At 47.1% G+C, this 21,472-nt stretch overlaps 1 protein-coding gene and 1 long non-coding RNA gene across 2 annotated transcripts in view; one reads left to right on the plus strand and one right to left on the minus strand.

The window, feature by feature from the left end:
- WASF3 (WASP family member 3) overlaps nucleotides 1–21,472 on the plus strand; it is an 89,826-nt gene that overhangs the window by 41,073 nt on the left and 27,281 nt on the right. Inside the window, 1 exon segment of the mRNA XM_067016831.1 lies at nucleotides 11,788–11,930. Coding sequence (XP_066872932.1) covers nucleotides 11,798–11,930 — 133 coding nt within the window. The 5' untranslated portion in view covers nucleotides 11,788–11,797.
- On the minus strand, nucleotides 15,995–20,324 carry LOC136792819 (uncharacterized). Its single transcript, XR_010837284.1, has 3 exons — nucleotides 19,658–20,324; nucleotides 19,064–19,180; nucleotides 15,995–18,528 (listed from the first exon to the last, which is right to left on the minus strand). It is a non-coding gene; the product is annotated as an uncharacterized lncRNA (long non-coding RNA).

The raw sequence follows: 21,472 nt of genomic DNA on the forward strand, positions 1-21,472 counted from the left end.
ACGAGTCATGTCACTTTGGATAAGTTAATTTTTGAGCCCTGAGTTCTTTATCTGTTAAGCGAGGGCAATGCCCACCCATGAGATTGTAGTGGGGTGTAAATGCCATAACGTATATCATAAAATGCTTAGGTATGTAAAATGTTCCCATTTATCACCTTTAACGGGTTTACCATCGTTAGCGTTATGATTTTGTGTCTTTGGTTGATTTTCTGTAAAGTCAACTAGAAACCCCGAATGATCCCAGTTCACCTGTCGGACTATGTTGAGAAGAACGAAGCTGGCAGGATGCCAGGCTTGATGTTTTGAGACCAAGTGTTGCAAATTTTAGGTATTTTATTAGTATTTCTCTGGTACTTTGCTAGTGCAAACAATTGGGAGTGGTTAGCTAAAATAACCATTCAGTTTATCTTAACTGTCTTGCATGAACACGGCTTCTAGTTTCCAAAAATATTGCCGCCAGGATGCTTTTGGTTTCTAAAAATACAGATTCAAGATTTGTAGCATGTCTGCTAGGGAACAGTTGGTAGGTTCTACAGCTTTACTGCTATTTTGACCTTATTTTAGGATGTCATTCGTATGAATTGCCAACGTTTGGCTATTTTTGGCCAACAAAAGTGGTAATTCCATATGCTTCAAGTTGATATTTCAGGCTATGCTGGTAGTGTTTTCTTTACACACTTGGTAAATGATCTAATTTTGTATCTTGTAATTTGTTGTTTCCTCTAGGAGCTTAAATTTATTTTTAATGCATTTTGGATTTTCTTCATTAATTTGTTTGGTGAACGTTATTCTCAAGTAATTGTTGCAAAAGAGTAGGGCAAAGAAAAATGAGTGCTACATCTTTTTTAACAAAAAGAGGAGATGCTGCCTAATCTTGGGGAAGACTTTCAATTTATGGTCAAGTAAATAATTAGAAACAAAAACTAGAGGCTTTTGAGAATTAAACCTTGAGGTCATAGGTCATACAGGTAGAGTCTGAGTCCCTGAAAATTCTTTGAGATCAGTTCACCCTCACAAGTGCTAAAGCAGTCTGGATGGTTTTCGCTTCTGAGGGTTTATTCATGTGTTTCATGTTATGAAAATAAAGCAGTGTTCACTCAGTCTAGTGTTGTGTGTATAAAGTGTCCATAGGTCCTATGTTTATTGTTGACAATTTTAGTTTTACGTGAAAGGGCGTTCGTGTAACAGATACTTAGTGTGGATCATACACAGTCATGGTAGTGTTGCGGTGAGCAGCCTATGAGCCTTGCCTACGCATCACGGTGTGATCACAGCCTGACTGCGGTGCTGATAAACGATTCTTCCCCTTCTTGTCCAACTAAAGGGAACAGGGAGGCACACGGTTAGTTTTCTAACGTGTCGGGTAAGCACTGATTCCTTCGCAGGGCTGGCATCGGGGGTCTGGGCTCCACTTCACGCTGTCCCCGGCCTGGGGGTACCGTCTCATCGGAGGTCTCATCGGAGCCCCCGGGGGGGAGCCGGCCGGCGTTGCTTCCGTCTTGTAGGTGAGGACTGGGGTGGAGTGGGATTGAGATCCTGAAGAACTTGGATTCCGCTCGCTGGTCTGGCTTGTTCGGCTGCTGTGCCAGGGTCAGGCCCCTTTCAGGACGGCTGTCTGTGCTGTTTGCACTGCCCGCTCCACAGTGAGGGGGCGGGGAGACATCCACTCTGGAGGATGGAACTCTGTAGGAGGAAAACTCTTCCTAGGAAGTGAGTTAGCATTTCTGTTTGCTGTATTCATCGAGCCATTGACTGTGGAGCCTGACGAGTTGCTAAATTTATCTTTTTCTGTTTCTTTCCGTCGTGGTCTTTTGTCCGGTGTCTGTGGCTCACAGTAATGCTTTCTACCTGACCATCGCGTCAAAATCTAAATACGAAATACATTTCCAGGCATCTCCCAGTTTGTATTCTGCTCTTATCTCTTATCCAACCCCACGGATCCGGTTTTAAAAGCTTTATTGAGGCGTAACTGACCGACAGTAAATGACGCGTATTTGAAAGGTACAGTCTGGTGACTTCTGACCCGTGCACACAGCCGTGAGCACGCCCGCCGCCGCCCATGGAAGGTTCCTCCGGCCTGTCACCCCCCCCCCCCCCCCCGTCTCTCCCTCCCCTCCAGGCAACCACGGATCTGCTCTCTGTCTGTCGTGAGATTGGTTTGCGTTTCCAGAATGTTACTGTCAAGGAAAAGCAGTCCTCTGCGTGTCTCCTGCTTCTTCACTCTGACACCACAGTGAAGTGTGGTGTCCCCACGGCAAGCAGTTTGGTGACACCGGCCGGGGGGCTTGCAGTTGAACTCAGTCCTGACTTTCATCCGGCGGAGAGAGCGCCCACGCCACAGGTGGAGGGTCCGTCCCACAAGATCCCCCCACCTCCCCGCCCAAGCCCCCCACCCTCCTTTGTTACCTGCACCTCTGGCCGGCTGGCCGTACATCCGAGGTTCGCGTGACGGCTGTCTGGGCCTGATGGTACACAGAGCTGAGGAAAGCAGTTGACCCCCTAGACGGGTGGTCGGGCTCTTAGGAAGGACCTTCAGGGATACGAACGAGCGGCTCGACGTTGAGACACAGAGGGTGAGGCCTGGCAGGCCCCGAGCCCCTGGAGCTTCTGTCCCCGTGAGCTTGGGGTGCCCCACCCTTCTGGCACGTGGATGCACCCGGTTCACCAGCCTAGAAGCTCTTGAACCCCATCCTTTTGGGGGTGGTTTTGGAGGCTTTGCGACAGGCACGGTTCCTTAGATCATTGGCAGTGGGCGACTGAACTTGGTCTCCGGCCTCTCTCCCCAGAGGTCTGGGGGTGGGACGGAAAGTTCCAACCTTCTCGTCACGGGGTTGGTTCCCCTGGCAACCAGCCCCCATCCTTAGGGAAGGTCCAGAAGTCACTTGATTAACATAGGCAAGTGTGGTTCAAAAGACTCCTTTATAGCTCTTATCACTTGGGAAACTCCAAGAGTTTTAGGAGCTCTGTGCCATTAATGGTGATGAAGACCAAACACGTATCTGTCATTATAAATCACAGCCTCGTAGTTACAGAGAGGGAAGCATACAGTGTGCACGCCTTTCTGTGTGGCCTCTGTTCAGCGTAACCATGCGACGCTCATCCTCGCTGTTCCCCGGATCAGCGACTCAGTCCACGCTGTTGCTGAGAGGTGCAGTTTGCTCACCCCCTCGCCTGTTGATGGGTTGGGGGGCCGTTTCTATTTCGGGCTTGTTTTTGGCTTTTGCAAATCAAGCTGTATGAACATTCATGTACAGGTCCGTGTGTGGGCATGTGCTTCTTTTTCTTTCTTAGTTAATTAATTTATTTGGTTGTGCTGGGTCTTAGTTGCGGCTCGCCTGTGGGATCTTAATTCCCTGACCAGGGATCAAACCCAGGCCCCCTGCGTTGGGGGCTCCGAGTCTCAACCGCTGCGCCGCCAGGGAAGCCCCCGCCCGGGCTTGTGCTTTTATTTCTTCTGCATAAATTCCCAGCAGTGGAATGGTTCCTAGGTCATTCTGATTAAGTGTGTGTTTAACTTTTTAAGAAACTGCCAAACTGTTTTCCAAAGTGATGGGGTTGTTTTACATTCCCTTCAGCAGAGAGTTCCGGTTTCTCTACTTTCTTACCAGCGCTTGGTGTGGTCAGTGGTTTTGCCTTCAGCCTTTTTCATAGGTGTGCAGTGCCGTCTCCTTGTGGTTTTGATTTTCATCTCCTTCGTGGTTAATGACTGATGGTGTGAAATGCCCTCGAGGTGCTCATTTGCCATCTGTCTGTCTCTGTGAAGTGTCTGTTCATATATTTTGCTCATGTTTTTAATTGGATAGTTTTATTATTGAGTTTTGAGAGTTCTGTGTATGTTTTGCATATAAGACCTTCATTCAATAAGTGATTTCCACTTTCGTCCATTTTATTAGCAGTTTTCCTCCCTTTACTCTAGAATGAAGCTTTTGGGAGTGACTGGGATTTTTTTACAGTCTAGATCTCCCAGGTTCCATTTATCTTAAAAAAACGTTTATTTTATTTAAGTAGCTGGTTTTGTCGTCTGGCTGGTCAAAACAGGGGAGGAAAGTAGTTCCTGGTAAAAGCATCTCTGAGGTTCCTGGATTAGTAACATGAATCAGAATAAACTTTTATGTTTTATGTGCAACAGAGAAATAGAAAACATGTGTAGGCTCAAATATAAAGTATATTCTACAGTCCCCAATGTACTGAGTGTCTGATTATATGGATGCCAAGACACTATAAAATGACTTAGAAATAAAATACGAATATATTTTTAAAGCGTTTTACATCTAAAAGGAATTTAGTAATTTGTTGATGAAAAATTAATCAGTAGTCAATCTGAGAAAGAAAGAGAAAATTTTATTCAAGCCATCCCGAAGATTATAACCCAGGAGGCAGTCTTTTAGAAATCTCTGAAGACTCTGCTCATTGGAGGTCACAGCACCTCCATGTATAAGTTTTTGAGACACAGAGTCATACATCAGAGGAACATATTGACAGGTTGTGAGCCCAACAAGGCAAGTGGTGGGTCATGGTGACCCCTTGCAGGATTGAGAAAGGAATGTTATTCCTAAGTCATTGCCTCACTGGCACCAGTAGGAAGTTGCTTTTTTGGGGGGTGAGCAGGCATTCCTGTGTCTTTAAGGGGATCCAGTTAATATAATGTGTGATACAGATGCAAAGTGCACACGAAAGGGGGAGGGTAGTGGCTCCAGTTCCTCTCCGCCTTTCTGTCCCTCATCATGCAGAAGCCTACAGACCATGTTCTAGTAACAAAGCCTAGACATTTATCCCAGTGAAACACGACTGTTAGGCTTCTGCGGTCTTTCCCCCGCTTCGCCCCCCGACTCCATCACGGCTTTCCTCTGAAGCGTACGTAAGAGAGGTGAGGCAGTGTCGCTCTAGAAGCTCACAGAACAGGGTGGGCTTTGAGGAAGCCCAGGCTCCCCCTCTGGCGGCGGGAACGTGACGGCGTTGGGGGTGTCTTCCGGGGAATGTCAGCAGGCGGGCGGGGTCCCGTAAAGCCGGGGAGGGGCAGACACGGTCCTTGCCCCGCTCAGCAAAAGGGGCACAGCGGGAAATATGGTGGGGTCAGAGGACCGGCTCTGTGTGGGTGCAGAGATGGGGCCACGTGTGCTGGGATCACGTTATTTTCTGAGGACACAACTGCTACGTACAAGTCAACGCGATTAAACATGCAGACGTGTGCAGTAGGCGCACGTGTAGTCTGCTGTGTGCAGGAGAGTCTGGGCGTGTGATTTCCTCTGCTTCGAGCTGCGCTGTACCTGCCGGGCACGGGGCCGTCAGAGCGGAGGTTACCAGCACGTCGGGAGCAGAAGAGAAAGGACCGCTAACACCGTCAGGTCCTGTGGGCTGTGCGTGTTCTCCAGACTCAGGAAGGCTTTACGGCTGCAGGGTGGAGACGGAGATCCATCACAGTGTTGTCAGTTTTGTAGCCTCAACCAGGGCCGTCAGTAATACCGCTTTAAATATGTAACAAGGACTTAGTGCAGTTCCTTTAAGTTACACTGTGCCTCCGGTCAACCCTTTCTACAATCGCAGTATAAACTGGGGAATGATCACAGTCGTGGGTTTCTGGGCCATAAAACAAATCTCAGCACATTTAAGGGAGTTAAAATCAGACACAGCATGTCCTCTGAACACAATGCAATCAGACTGAAAGCCACCAGCAGCAGGATATCTGGAAAAATCCAGTCATTGTGTTTGTATTTCTAAGTGGACTCTGCTCACCCAAAAGAGATCTTCCAGATGGTCCACGTGGACAGGAGAGGCTGTGGAAAAGGACATTCTGAGAACTTCATACTGTTTTAAACATCTGTGGAATTGCTTCTGTAATTTATTTATTTATTTTTTTGCGGTACATGGGCCTCTCACCGCTGTGGCCTCTCCCGTTGCGGAGCACAGGCTCCGGACACGCAGGCTCAGCGGCCACGGCTCACGGGCCCAGCCGCTCCGTGGCACGTGGCATCTTCCCGGACTGGGGCACGAACCCGTGTCCCCTGCATCGGCAGGCGGACTCTCAACCACTGCTCCACCAGGGAAGCCCTGTAATTTTTTTTTAAGAGAAGAAAAAGCATTCCAATTAATCATGCTGTAGGAAAACTGAAGAGTTTCAGTATAAGGAATTTTAAAAAAAGGTTAAGTAAGTTATTGGAAGATAGGAAAGTTTGAGTGAAAGTAGAAAGCACACTGATAATGACTCTGAAATTCTTTAATCCTTTGACTTTAATTAGAAGAGTACTACTTGGAGAAGTTAAATGCCAGTTTGCAGACATGTAGTTGCATAATGAGTAAAATTACAGGAAAAATTCAGGTTTAGGTTAATTGTACAATAAGCAAAATTAGATGGGAAATATCAAGTATCTTATTTTAGTAATGAATGTGATATTAATATTAAAGTAATAAGATCATTACTATCTTACATTTTGTTGCCCAGCGCACATCTTCCCGTGAGCCTCCATGCAGCCTGTAAGGAAGCCACGGAAGGTATAATTAGTACACACTGACTCGGGGTTAGTTTGAAAAGGTGACACAAAAATCAGAGTCTAACGTCCACTTATATTATTCTGTGTCCTTATGGGATCCCACCTGCAAAAGTCTGACGGGGGATGTACCCGTGTGAAAAAGGAGAGGGGGCTGGAAGAGCCGTGCTGCGTGATGCACGTCCGACCCCGGGGTGGGGGGGTAGGAGAAGGTTCTGTCCTGGTTGGCTGGGGTCTGCAGGAGCCTGGGCTGAGCTGTCTGGTCTTTGCTGGTTCCTCTCAGCCGCCCCGTCCTCATCTCTTGCTGCTGACTGACCGTCAGCCTGCCTCTCAAGTGGGGAGGAGTTCTCCATCTCTGCTGCTCCAAAGAGCAGCAACTAATCTGGACGTCGTGGTGCCACCTCCAGGTCCCTGGGGAGGGACCCTGGCCTGGTGTCGGTCATACCTGGAATCTAGTTCACAGTTGCGTATGTCTGTAAACTGAGACATTTCCCAGAAAAGTTGGACAAGCTGCAGGCTTAACAGTAAACCTATGCTACCTCGAATAGTCCTTAAGCATTTGATTAGCAGTGTTAGATTTTTTTCTTAGTGCGTAGGGTGGCTTTGAAGAACGGTTGAGGTGTTCCAGGGATGGATCCGATGGTGAAGCAGGTGGAAATTGTCTGCTGGTGACTGGCTGGATTCACTCATTACATGTCTGTTTCTGTAGTTGCAAACATTTTCTCCTTTACCTCTTCCTTGCTCTTCAATTTATTCAAAACTGGATTCCTGTCAGATAAAGGCTGTCTGGGAAAAAATACATCTGTTAGCGTACTTCACACTGACAGGAAAGCCATAGAAGTCATTGCTGGGTGATTAGAACTTCCAAAAGGATCTGTGAAATGCAACCCTTCTTCTAAAATTATACAGAGGGCAGCATGTCCTCTCTCTCTGTTGTGTATTTAGACAGGTGTGGGAACCCCACATCTAGGTGTAATGAGAGTGAGATGTGAAGGCTGGGATTAATTAGAGCTGAGATACTGAACGACAATAGGCCAGGTGCCCAGGGAGGGGCAGATAGACCTACGTGTGTGTATGTATGTGGGCACAAGGTCAGCAGGCGTCATTGGGATGCTCAGCCACGGTGTGGGCCGCGAAGGGCTTTGTGGGGAACAGAGTGGATAGACTCGGCCCCGGAATCTGGGCCGTTTACGGTCTGCCCTGGGGGGAGAGACGCCGTCTGTGCTGGCCCAGTGCAGGCACGCCGGCTCTGCGGGGTGCTTGGGATAGTGAGCCGGGAGCTGTGTGAGCGTCTGACACGCAGCCTCTTCTGAATCCTTCTCAGACCTCTCCCTGTTTAGAATATATGGTGTATTAATAGGAAACACGAGGAATAGTGAAGCCGGTGGATCCAGAGACAACTGCCACTGACAAGAGAGTTAGTCCCTCCCAGCTCCCGGGGTGGGGGGGCACACGGGGAAGCACCAGGGCCGTCGGGAGGGAGAGGGAGTGGGGGGGGTCTGGGGCAAGGAGCCTGTAGTGTGGGTTTTCACGGAGGCACGGGTGAGCGGGCTTAGAAGCAGCGCATCTGAGTAATCTCAGGGGCTCGGGGTGTGAGGTCACCCCTGGTGTCTGGCGCCTGGGTGATCCGGGCAGGTGGAAGGCGGCCTGCTGAGGGCGGTGGAGGTGGTGGCGGTGGAGGTGGTGGCGAGGGCCCTGCACCGGGGGGTTGGATGGGAAAGGCAAGTTCAGGATTTGGCCGGTCCCGGGAGGGGCAGCCCCTGCAGGCTGAGCGTGGGCTCAGGTGTCGAAGCGTCTGAATCCAGAAAAGAGAAGACGTCCTTAATGCCGTCTGTCAGGGACACACGGAGCCTGCAGGCAGCTCACCGCCGCCAGAGGCGGTGTCTCGAGCGCAAACGTGAAGGACTTCAGCGGGGGCTGGGCGGCAGGGCGGCGGGGGTGGGGGGTGGGGGTGGGGGCTCCGAAAAGGCTGGTGGGAAACGGCGGTGTTAGCTCCGGATAGGCCAGGATGGCGACGTGATGACGCATCTGACACCTGACGTCGGAGAGCCACCCAGTCAGGGAAGGAGGGGCAGGTGTTGACCGCTTGGCCTGCCTTGGACGTGCAGGTGGGACGGCTGTGGCGTGCGTGTGTAATTAGCATTTTGTGTATCTGAACGACGGTGGATCCAAAGAGGTATGGGTGGTGGGCCGGGGTGTGTGTGTCAGACTGGCAAGTTTTGGGGCTGTCAGAGGTCGAAAAATATGGGGCAAGAGGGACATTCCATCTTGAATAAATACAGATGGACGTGGAAGAGAATGTTATATACACAGTCAGCGCTCGGCTCCGAACTCGTGTTTATCCCAAGGCCTCGTCCGGCCCTCTCGTGAGAACCGATTCGAGAGCCGGTTCACGTGTGGGCCGTTCGAGCCGAGCAGCGCTCTGAGCAGGCGCGCTCAGAGCCTCGAGGCCCCTGCCCGCCCGGCCCACCGGCGTCCGTCGGAGCCGCGCCCCCCGGCCGCCCCCGCAGCCTGCTCTCTGCCTCTTTGTGTACCTTGTGGTGGTTGTTGCCTCATTTCCTTCTAGTTCTCGAGTCTCTGCTGATTGGTTTTCAGTATTTTTCTTTCCTATACGTCATGCTTTTATCAAGTTTGTTAATGATTTCTCTTTTCTTCCTTATGAGATTTTCTAGTTTATTATGACTAGTTACCAGCCTCTTGCTCTAATTGATTCTCCCAGGAAGACATGACACCTCACAGTGAATCTTTTACACTTTTGACTAGAGACTAGTGTATCTGGAATTTTCATAGTTTAACACGCTTTCCTTGGACGTGTACCTCTTCTTTGACATAATTTTTTTTTTCTGGCACCCTGGGAAAATCTTAGTTTATTTTTATGCATAGAAAGATTCTCTCGTCACCACCTGGTCCCTTTCTTATTCTTAATAATCATGAGATGTTTCAGGACGAGGTGGGAGACAGTGCCCGTGGCTTCCTAATGTCAGCGTGTGTGTACTTGAAGGAAAACAATTTTAGGGAATGGATGTAGAAGTATGGCTGACATCACTGAGATGAACCGGACTCTTAACAGTTCCTCTGGGTGCCCGCCTTCCCCAGACTAGTCCCCCAAATAGGACTCAGATATTCTCCCGTGAGTGATGCGGCTTTGGGACGCCCCAGTCTGGCGCTCTGGATGGGGGTGAGGCATGGGTTGGCCTTGGAAGGCCAGCGAGGGCATCACGAGGCCCGTCAAGCCCACCCCGCCCAGGGGACGCCGCAGCGTCTGCACGGAAGGAGGCCCAGCAGGTTTTCAGTTGAAAGGGTCAGGAGCTCCTCCTCACTTCTTCCCGTTTCTAGATAGTTCCAGTCTCTTCTCCTTTGGTGCCTCTCATTCTCCCACTTGAATTTATGAAGGTGTTGTTAGGCATCAGCATCGGGCCGGTGTACAGGTGGGTGCTCAGTGTTTGATGGATCCATGGCTATTGAGATTACCGTGAAGTCCTACCTTCCTCTTTTTGTTTTTGTTTTTTAGTTGAGGCACAGTTGTTTTACGGTGTTGTGTTAGTTTCTGCTGGACGGCAAAGTGAAGTGGAGTTCCCTGGGCTATACAGCAGGTTCTCATTAGTTATCTGTTTTATACATAATAGTGTATATATGTCCTTAGACATATATAATTTTCATGTAGATATTGTTATCCGTCTTCTGTGGTTCAGCCTTATTTTCAACCAGTGAACTGTTCCTTTTTTGTTGTTATAATCAGAGTAAGAATTAACATCATAACAACGTATGAGATATAATAAAATTAATATAATCGGTCGCATTGTTTGAGTGTCCCTACACGCCGGGCCCTGTTCTCAGTGGTTTATTGGGTAGTAACGCGTTAAGCCCCCACTCCGTGAGCTGGGTCCCGCTGCAATCCCCGTTTTGTGGGGAGGAAAGGAAGGCATGGCGGGTTGAAGCGATGTGCCACGGGCTGTGCGCCTATGTCGGTGGATGAAGTAGCACTTGGGTTGGAAGATGTGGCCGGTGAGCTCAACCAGCGCCTTCAATGCTCAAGCGGCGGAAATAGTCGATAGAAACACGGGCCAGGTGAGCAGAACTTTTCCTCGGCGGCTGCCCCCGACTTTCGCCCTCGGCTGGAGCCCTTGTGAGAGAGCCCTGCCCGCCCTTCTGATTTCAGGTCAGCAGCCACGTCCGCAGGGAGGCTGCCCGGGGTCCCCCAGGGGCTTTCATGACCCGAGTCCACTGACCTGGGCGGTCGGACTGATGTCGCACGTCCGCGGGGGTGGGGGGGGCTTGTCTGTCTCGCTCACCACTGGGTCCTCGTCACCTTGCACACTCTGCCCGGTGTCGGGTCGGCGCTCAGCAGGTGTTTATGGGATGCGTGAACGGAGGTAATGGAGAAGCGAGGAAGGAGAGAGAGATTTACCACGTGCCTCGCTACTTCCGGGGTCTTGAGGTGAGCCGTTGTGCCAGTTGGGAATAAATTTAATTCAGGAACGGAACACCCAGCAACGGTGACTTAAACGAGGTATTATTTGTCTCACGTCACGAGAATTCCCGATCGAGGCTGCGGCGTCGGTTTGACTGCTCAGACGCCACCAGGCTCCTTGGCTTTCCCGGGTTGCTGCTCCTGTGAATTGGGCCTCATGGTCACCCTGTCAGGGTGACAGTGTGTCCCAGTCGTTGGGTCTCCTCCTGTTGTAGGGAGCAGTAGATTTGCTGCATAAGTGGTAGGCGTGAGATTCTATATACCTCCTTAAACGAAAAGTTGAGACTTCATTGGATGTGTAACGTACTTTTTGAGGAGAGAAGTGGGCTGCATTCCCCAGGATAATGGCGAAGGCTTTCCTGAGTGTCTGCTGACCCCGGGCCCAGGTAGGTGGGCTCCGTCCTGCTCCCTCCTTTGCAGCCCAGGTTCGGCCTTTCCCGTGTCCTAGTCTGTAAGCTCTGCCTGTGGTTTCGGGCTGTTGTGTCCTTTGCTCTCTTAGTACGTGTGGGCTTGTGCCTTTCCTCTCTCTTGTCATTTTAGGGGAGTGGGGGGAAGGTAAAAACGCGCACGTGTTCAGTCACTCACGCTTAGCTGGAAACCTTGCGTACATCCTTTTCCTACAAAAGTAGGGTTGTGCTGTCCGTGTAGCTTTGAAATCTGTGGCGTTCGTGCAAGTACTTTGACACCTGTTGCATATTGAGCCGTTTCTCTCACACAGAAATGACAGGATAATGCAGATTCCTAGGAAAGAGTCAGTTTTCCGGAGAGTTGAAACTGTAGGCTTGTTAAAATGTGAATATGAGCTTTTAAAAGTGTCTTGTTCATTTTCAGGTTGTGAGCCATGCCTTTAGTGAAGCGGAACATCGAGCCCCGGCACTTGTGCCGGGGAGCCCTGCCCGAGGGCATCCCCAGTGAACTCGAGTGTGTGACCAACAGCAGCCTGGCTGCCGTCGTTCGCCAGCTGAGCAGCCTGAGTGAGTGCTCTTGCCTCCTTGCTTCTCGTTACCAGTGACGCGGTCACCTTAGCACATTTAGCAAGTTGGTTTCCATTCAATAGTTATGGGATTGTCCGGAGAAGAGGCTGCAGCTCTGAAGGAGACAGCCTGCCTCCCTCCCACCCTCCCTCTTGAGTTTCCCGGCGTGCACTCAGCTGTGGCCCCCTCACTGGCCTGGTGATACCAGCTTCGTGTGATGAGGTTACCAGTGACCAGTTCATAAGTTCCTAGGTACCACCAAATGGGTAGATTTAAAGTAGTGTTCATTTTTAAAAGCTTATTAAAAATGAGGATCAGATAACTGGCATTTTAAAAACGTGAATTATGCATTAAACTTGGACAGGACTAATTTTCTTTCCAGTGTAATGAATTGAAAACTAGGTCACGCCTGTGATATGCCCGGCGTTAGAATAGAGGCTCAATACATGTTTGTTGATTGAATAATATTCCAAATGAAGCAAAGAATCAAGCCCCAAGCTAGTGAGACTTGCTGATTTTAACCTACTAAAGGTTAAAATGCAGGTATTGACTTCCAGATTGAGGTAAGCAGATGAGTTGATGGTTACACGTATGCGGTGCCGTGTACACATTACGTACACAGATTATAGAAATATAAGCAGACACAAGCGTAAGGGAGAGAGGACTTCCTGTTATTCTAATTTTGAACATTAATATGAACTACCCAAGAAATATTCCATTTCTTAAGACTCAAATATGCATGAAAATGCTTTTCCTTCAAAGCTTTTTGAAGTTGCAGTCTTTCTCCCTAACTTTTACATTTACGTCGTGATCTTGTTTTCTCACTTCGTCCCACGCCTTTTCGGTTTAGATGGTTCACACTGCATTTTGGATGACAGGTTTTCGCAGTTAAATTTTCAGAACCTCTGTTAATAACGAGAAAATCCTCCATGAAATTTCACATCCTGGCCGCGTCAAGCAGGGGAGAGTGGTTTTAAAAAAAACTCAAGTGCTTTTATTTGTTTTGAAGAAGAAACACCACGGATGAGTTTTTTTTTTTCTTTAAAAGAATTGTAGCACATCTTTATTGATATATTTTTGACATATTATGTCTGTAATCATTGGCTAAACAAAAGTAATTTGGAAATTGCTTAAAATGTGCTTCAAAATAGATTGCTTCTGGAATCTGAACTAATCATAATTGATTTTTGGTAGTGGTTGTTGGTAAAATGTATAAATTCCTATAATTACAGGAGGATACCTTGTAAATTATCGAAGGGTGAAAGTATTTCTGTGTGCGTTCATGTCTCTCCGTAGGAATGGTTTTTCAGTCTTGTTTTCTTATGGCTGAAACGTCTGTTGGCATAAGGTCTAAGTGATGAAAACCACCGTGAACTGTTAAGGTTTCAATAATCACACCATGTCTCGTGTGCAGTGTTACGTCAGAGGTGCCCGCTTGGCCACAGTCTCCGCTAAGTGAAACTACCCGCAGGGTGCGTTCTGTTCTGTTGAGTCCGTGTGTAGGCAGGATGGTCACGGCCCCTCTGAGGACGTCTGCATCCTCACCCTGGGAGCCCGCAGATGTGCTGTGTGACAGGGCAAGGGGACGATTAAGGCTGCTCGCCAGCTCACCTCGCGAGAAGGAGGTTGTCCTGGGCTGTCTGGTGGGCCCCGTGTCACCCCGGGGGTCCTTGAAGTGGGAGGAAGGAATGAGTTGTCAGAGTGATAGGATGTGAGAACGATCCATCGACGTTGCTGGCTCTGAAGACAGGAGAAGAGGCCACGAGCCAAGGAGGGCAGGTGGCCCCTGTACAGTGCAGAAGGCCGGGAACTGGACTTTCCCCTGGGGCCTCCAGAGGGAACAGAGCTCTGCCAGCGCCTGGATTTCAGCCCAGTGGTAACATTTCACACGTCCGATCTCTAGAGCTGTATGACAGTAATTTTGTGTTGTTTGAATCCACTAAAGTTGTGAAAATTTGTGACAGCAGCAGTAGGAAACAGTGCACCACCGGGGCCGCGGTGACGTTTTGTACACACATCCTGCTCCAGCCTCATGAGTGGAGCAGGCATGGGTCCTGGCCTCGGGCACAGTCCACCCCAGTCAGCCTGCTTCAGCCCTGCTTCTCTGCTGGAGTCCCTGGGGGAGCTTGAACAGAAGACGCTAGGAATCACGGCAGGGGTTGTGATCGGGGTGACCTACGAAGTCAGATGCTGCGTGTCTGGATCGAAAAACCTGTCTGGGCCACTCGTGTTCTGTCGGGAAGTTTGAACTAAGACGCAGCACGTGTGCTCGTTTATCGTGGCATCTACCGCTGGGGTGTCATCGCAGGCCTGCATTGTTGTTGCCGGTGGGTGGAGGGAGGCTGCAAGGAGCTAGAGGAAGCCAGCGGGCGAAGAAAGGCAGGAGGGCGCGGGGAGAGAAGCAGGCGCTGGGCAGGAGCGAGGCCCTGGGCCGGTGAGGCAGAAGGGTTTTGCACCGATGGCCCTGCGCCCGGTCAAGGAGCCGCGTGGCCGGTTCACGGCGGACCCTCACAGGCGCCCAGGTGCCCCGCGCTCGCCGCCCAGGGAGGACGGGGGCGCGAGAGCCGAGGGTGCAACTCCAGAAAACGAGGATGGTTGTTAATTGGTGGTGGAGCAGCAAATTACTGGTAACCAGTGATTTATTTATTCCTGTTTATTCACTCGGTGCTCCTCTAGGTGCAGCATACAGCAAATAAAGTCAACTGGGTCCCTACTTAGAAGTTACAGAAGCATATATACTTGACGTCAGTATGGTCATACAATAGGCAGCATGCAGTTACGACCTGCCATAAACTCTCGCTCAGGATGAGTGACGTCTACATTTTGGGTGAATCTTTAGTTTTTGTCGGTTTTTTTCCCACTGAGTGGAAATATAGGAGATGAGAAAAGGTATATGCAAAATAATTTTTATGATCTAAAATTGTTAAGGAAAATAAGAATTTAAAAGACTGTTTATAAATCAGTAAAACAATGTTTTTTTCTTTTTTTTTTTTCCTGGGCGTAAATAGATTTTTAAAATTTTTATTGGAGTATAGTTGCTTTACAATGCTGTGTTACTTTCTGCTGTACAGCAAAGCAAATCAGCCATACATGTACGTATATCCTTGGATATACGTCTTGTCTCTTCATTTTGTCAGTGGTTTCTTTTCCTGTGCAAAAAAGCTTTTAAGTTTAATTAGGTCTCATTTGTTTATTTTTGCTTTTGTTTCTTTTGCCTTAGGAGACAGATTTAAAAAATTGCTGTGATTTATGTCAAAGAGTGTTCTGCCTATGTCCTCTTCTAGGAGTTTTATGGTTTCACATCTTACAATTAGGTCTTTAATCCATTTTGAGTTTATTTTTGTATATGGTGTGAGGAAATGTTCTAATCTCATTCTTTTACATGCAGCTGTGCAGTTTTCCCAGCACCACTTGTTGAAAAGACTGTCTTCTCTACGTTGTATATTCTTGCCTCCTTTGTTGTAGATTAACTGACCATAAGTGTGTGGGTTTATTTCTGGGTTGTTTATTCTGTTCCATTGATCTATGTGTTTATTTTTGTGCTGGTCCCATGCAGTTTTGATTACTGTAGCTTTGTAGTATAGTCTGAAGTCTGGGAGGGTGATATATCCAGCTTTGCTAATTATTAGAGAAATGCACATCAAAAGAATGAGATATCACCTCACACTTATTAGAATGGCCATCATCAAAAAGTCTACAAATAACAAATGTCAGTGAGCATATGTACACTGTTGGTGGGAATGTATCAATAAATTGGTGAGTTCACTATGGAAAACAGTATGGAGGTTCCTCAAAAAACTAAAAATAGAACTACCATATGACCCAGCACTTCCACACCTGGGTTTATATGCAGAAAAAATGAAAACACTAACTTGAAAACATACATGCACCCCAGTGTTCATAGCAGCACTATTTACTACAGCCAAGACATGGAAGCAACCTAAATGTCCATTGACAGAGGAATGAATAAAGAAGGTGTGGTACATATGTACAGTGGAATATTACTCAGCCATAAAAAAGAATGAAATTCTGCCATTTGCAGCAATATGGATGGACCTAGAGAACACTATACTTAGTGAAATAAGTCAGTCAGAAAAAGACACTGTATATCACTTGTATGTGGAATCGAAAAAATAAATGAATGTATTTAGCAAAACAGAGACTCACCAAGCTAGTGGTTACCAGTGGGGTAACCACTGGGAGGGGCAAGATAGGGGTATGGGATTAAGAGATACAGACTGCTATGTATAAAATAGATAAGCAACAAGGATATATTGTACAGCATGGGGAATTATAGCCATTATCTTGTAATAACTTTTAATGGAGTATATAATCTGTAAAAATACTGAATCACTATACTGTATACCTGAAGCTAAAATAATATTGTAAATCAACTCTACTTCATTGAAAAAAAATTAGTGTGTCACTTGGTTTTCCAGTAATGGAATATTGATATATTTTTCTTCAAATAATGACAGTTTAGTGTAGCAATTAACATTAAATCAGGAGTGCTTTTTCATCATTTTCTTTGATTAATTATCTGAGTGCTCTTGTTCTTAGCAGCTAGTTGCTCAATTAAAATTACAGTGTCTTGCAATCAAATTCCTACTGATATTATAATGTAATTTTAATATAATTTGCTTTAAAAAGGAAATAGGTCATTTGTGCCAAGGATGACGCAAATCCATTTCAATACCTCCCAGGCTGGTTTCCACTTCTTTCGCTTCATTCTTGTGATTATAGCTGTCTTCCTTTTCCTTTCTTAAGAGTATGTCACAAGGAAAGGAGTTAGACCTTAGGTGCCTCCCCTGCCCCAAAGTTTTTGGTTATATTTGATGGTACTAATAAGATCATATAGAGAACTTAGCACAGGACAACACAAAGGAAAAAAATTACAAATTTTTTTATTAATCGGGGAAATCATTGATAATGCTTTGTATATATCATTATAAAAATGATACCTCATACATATGGTTTTGTAGCCTATACTCACTTGTATATAGTAAACATCTTTGTTGATTCTTCTAAGACACACTTTTAATAGCTAGAGATTACTGTGTTGATACAGTATCATTAACCATTATCTTGCTGTTGGACATAACCATATGTTTCTTTGGCAGGGAGGTACTGTCATAATTCTTGGATAAAACTGGTACATACCTCACTAGTCTTTTTTGGCACCTTTTTTTTTTTTTTAAGATTTCTTACATCTTATAGGTCATCAGACTTCCTCACAAAGAGTTAGCTAAGATCGTTCTTACAAATGGTATAAAATTTTGAGACTTCATTAATTTTAAACATGAGTCTCTGAAAAAAAGTTATTACAAAACCTATTTTCTATTAATTTCTATATTGAGTACTTTTATAAATGAGAAAGAAATTCTGTTTTCTTCTCAGATTTTAATTAGTGATTATTATTTTTATTAGCTACTCCTTATGGTATGTATTATGTTTCGTATCAAACCAAATGCCAAATCGTCATAAAAATGCATCCCTGAGGGCTTGCAGTGTAATACATCTGCTTTATGTAATTGGATCTGAAATTCAGGGTTGTATTAATTGATTATACCAAGTGCAGTTCTAGTCAGAATAGAGATTTAAGTATTTTGAAGGCATGCACTGAATAGATTTCTCGGATGTTTTTAGCCAAATGGGATTTTTGAAGTGAAAGGGAAGATTTAAACACAGAATATGCAAGAAATAGATCATAAGTTCATTTCCGTGCAGGTTAAGGCTGGGTTGAGGTACTTTAAGAGAAAACGTTATAAATGTAGTGCACAGAGTTGACTGGAAGAAACAGCACAAATTTTTTAAAGTTCACTGCTTCAATGTAAGATAAGTGTATGCGTTACTTGTGGATAAAAATAGGAAGCCAGTGAAGAGGGGTGAGAGATACGTGTACTTAGGAAAGTATAAGGCACAGCTCCGTCAGCCGTAGAACTGGAGGTGAGTATAATAAGAGTCCCCACCTGGAACATCGGAAACACTTCCTTAACAGAAGAAATGACGAGGGGGCCGTTTCTCACTTCTCCTTGCCCCGGCCGGCTTGCGACATGGCAGGATTTAAGTGTAGACTAATTCTCCAGAGCACAGGGGAAGAGCTAGCCACGTCCAAATGTTCAGTCAGGCCTGCCATCAAACCTCTCCGCTTTTATCATCGGTATTCTTCCCACTTCATGAGCTCATAGGCTTATGGTAACGTGTCTTCAGTGACTCACAGGTGTCTCTCTGATGGTTGTGATTTACACTGTTATTATCATCTAAAAACTTCGAGGGAAGATTTTCAAGGATTTTAATGTTGTTTTCTAACGTTGTCCTAACCATGATCGCTCTCGTCTCAGGTCCACGATTGCGATTACCAGCATCCTGAGTTCAGTCGTGTTCCTCCTTGACGTGTAGCACCTTTCGTAGGAGTGAACATTGTCTACTTCATTCTTGACTAGTCTTTTACACACGTTGTCCAGCAAAAAATTAAAATAGGAGACACATGGGAAAGGAGAACAGCATGACTCATAATTAAGAGAAAGAGAAGTTAGTAGAAACAGGATCCACAGATGACTGCAGCGCAGCGTCTCAGGAACTTAGAAGCCACTCGCGCCTGCATAACAGGAAAAGAGCTCAACAAACCGAAATCCACCAGCTTCTCTTAGATCCGTCAGAGAACTGAGGTCACAGGACAAACCGCTGCCCCCAAATTTGGACAGACAGACAGATTCTGAGAATTACAACTTACCAGGATATAGAAGTTTTGAACAACACTTCCAGCCAATCTGACCTAATTGACCTTTACAGAACACTCAACTCCCACCCGTAGAATACACATTCTTCTAATGTTCAGTTCACGTGGAATGTTCCTCAAGGTGGGACATATGCTTAGCCAGAAAATAATACATTTCAAAAGATTGATACCATAAAGAGTATGGTGTTAATGAGAAAATAATGATAATAACCTTTTTAGATAATTGTCACATATTGGAAAATCAAGCAGTAGCTTCTAAAATAACTCCTTGGGTCAAAGAAGAAGTCAAAAAGGAAATAGCAGACTTTCTCTAACTGTGTGGGTAATGAACACACAGAATCACCAGTGTATTTGTGGGATTAACGCAAAGAGGTGCTTAGGGGGAAACTTGTACCTTTAAATGCTTGTATCAGAAAAGAAGAGAGATGTAAAATCACGAGCATTCCTCGGTGTCGCTCGGCAGTCCTGCCAATTCCTTCGCTGATTCTGAGCTGGTGGTTCGCTTATTTCACTGGGAAAGTAAGAGCATTCAGGGGAGGACCAAACACCCGCCCCCCCCCTCCCCCCCGCCTGCCAGGTCAGCCCTCTGACCTGCCTGTGCACCCTGCCCGCCCCGCTGTGCAGCGCCGACCCCGGGACCCACTCCGGGACCGGACCGGGTTAAGCCCCGTCTTTCCCGGGTCCTCTGCCCCGCGCCCGCCGCATCATGCCTACCGCACGGAGAAATCTCCCCCAGGCCCTCCGCCCTCCGTCGCCCCATTTCTTGCTCCACTCACAGCAAGCTTCCTGGAAAGGACCGTTCCTGCCTTTACCCCCTCCTTGTCCCTCGTCCCCGCTGAAGTTCTGTCGCATCTTTTCCCGAGACTGTGCTCGTCAGGGTCCCCCACGGTGACGCCCCCGTTGCTAAGTCCGGTGCCCCGTCTCAGGCGTGTGGCCTGATGCCCTCCACCCGTGACAGCTCCCTCCCCGTCCCGGAGGGCTTCCTTACCTGCCCCGGGCCCGGCCGGCACCCTCGGGGTGTCTCTCGCCTCACGAGCTCTTCTGTGCTCCTCTCCTTCGTCCTGCACCCGTGGGACGGCCCCAGGGTGTGGCCACACGCCCTCCCCGGCCCCCCGGCCCCCGGGCCGCCTCATCCGCCCGTGGCCCGAACATCACCTTCGCGCTGACCTCTCCCCAGGCCTCAAACTTGTGTGCACAGCTGCTTACGGGAGCATCTCGAGTGCAACGTGATCGAACCGGAATAATGATCTTCTTCTCTCTTCCCCCCCATATATCTTAGCAGATGGGGGCTCCGCTCTTGCAGCTGCCGTGGTCTTTCCCTTCTCTCTTCCTGCGTCTTCACAATGTGCACTGAGTCAGCACACCCGCTCCCACCTCTGCTGTCGCGGCTCTGGTCCCAGCCGCCCCAGCCCCGCTGTACGGGGCCCTGTGGGGCCTGCCCGCCCTACTCTGGTCCCCCCGCCGCAAGGGAAGGACGTCCTTTTCTCCGTCCTCCTCCCTGACGCTGTCCTCACCTGCAGCCTGGAAGGTGCCCCCTCACCTCCAGCCACCGCCCGCCCCAACGTCACCTTCTCGAGAGGCCTTTTGTGACCACCTGGGTGTCACCCGCTTCCTGCCGTATATTCTCTTGCCGTTTTGTTTTCTTCAAACCGCTCGTCATGTGATGGATTGTCTGCTTATTTATGGTCTGTGTGGTGTTGTCTGTATATAATAAAAGCTTTGTTCATTGCTGTGTTTCTTCAGGTGACTAGCATAGTGCCTGGTACACAGTGGGTGTTTGATACATATTTGCTGAACAAGCTGAAAATGCATAACAATCAACATCTGTTATCTTAGTTCTTATAAACTGCTTAGAAAGAGTATTGTAAACAAGTATACAAAAAAGTTCACTGTAGTTAACTGTGCGTGACATTTTTTACTTTTTATTGTTCTGAGTTTTGCAAATTTTCTACCGTGAGCTCGTGTTGCTTTTATATACCCACAAAGACATTTCAAAGAATCAGGCTGTATACTATGTTGGTTTTTTTTTTTTAACTTTTATACATGCTTATAAATACAACAAAGACAAAAGAAATGAGTGTTAGCAGTTGCTGTCTTAGATTGGACTTTGGGCTGTTTTTCCTATTGTTTACGTTTCCATATTTTCTACGTTTCTTATAAGCATGGATTACTTTCATAGTAGGAAAAAAGTGAAACTTTCAAAAGGAAAAAAAGTAACTTAGGGCCCAATAATTATGACATTATTTTATGGAATTCAGAAGCAGTTGGACTTTATTACAGACACTGTAATAAATTTATTTTTTAATTTTGAAATGATTTCAGACTTACAGAAAGGTCAAAAAGAGTACAAAGAATTCTCAAACTTCCACCCATACATTATTTTACCTCATCTTTTCTTTTTCTCAGAAATTCCTCTCTTTTCCTCCTGCCCTGCTTTCTCCTCCTCTGTCCCCTGCTGTGTATCTGTGTGTACATACATGCATACATACATTGTTTTTATATATACAAACATATGTCTATTTCTATCTTTCTCCTTTAATCTGGAGCCAGTTCCTCAGTCTGTCTTGACTTTTATGACTTGACATCTTGACACTTTAAGGGGAACCAGCCATGGTTTTATGGACCGTTCCTTGGTCTCTATCTTGTGATGCTCCCTCATGACTAGATTTAAGGTGTTCTCAGGACTGTCACAGAGGGTTGACACCTCCTACTCAGGGCATTTTATCTGGAAGCACACGTTGCCGGCTTGTCCCGTAACTGCCCCTGTGAACTCTGATTGCTTGGTTAACATTTTGTCTGTGGG

This window comes from Kogia breviceps, chromosome 16 (genome assembly GCF_026419965.1).
Source record: "Kogia breviceps isolate mKogBre1 chromosome 16, mKogBre1 haplotype 1, whole genome shotgun sequence".
In the NCBI taxonomy this organism is placed as follows: Eukaryota; Metazoa; Chordata; class Mammalia; order Artiodactyla; family Physeteridae; genus Kogia; species Kogia breviceps.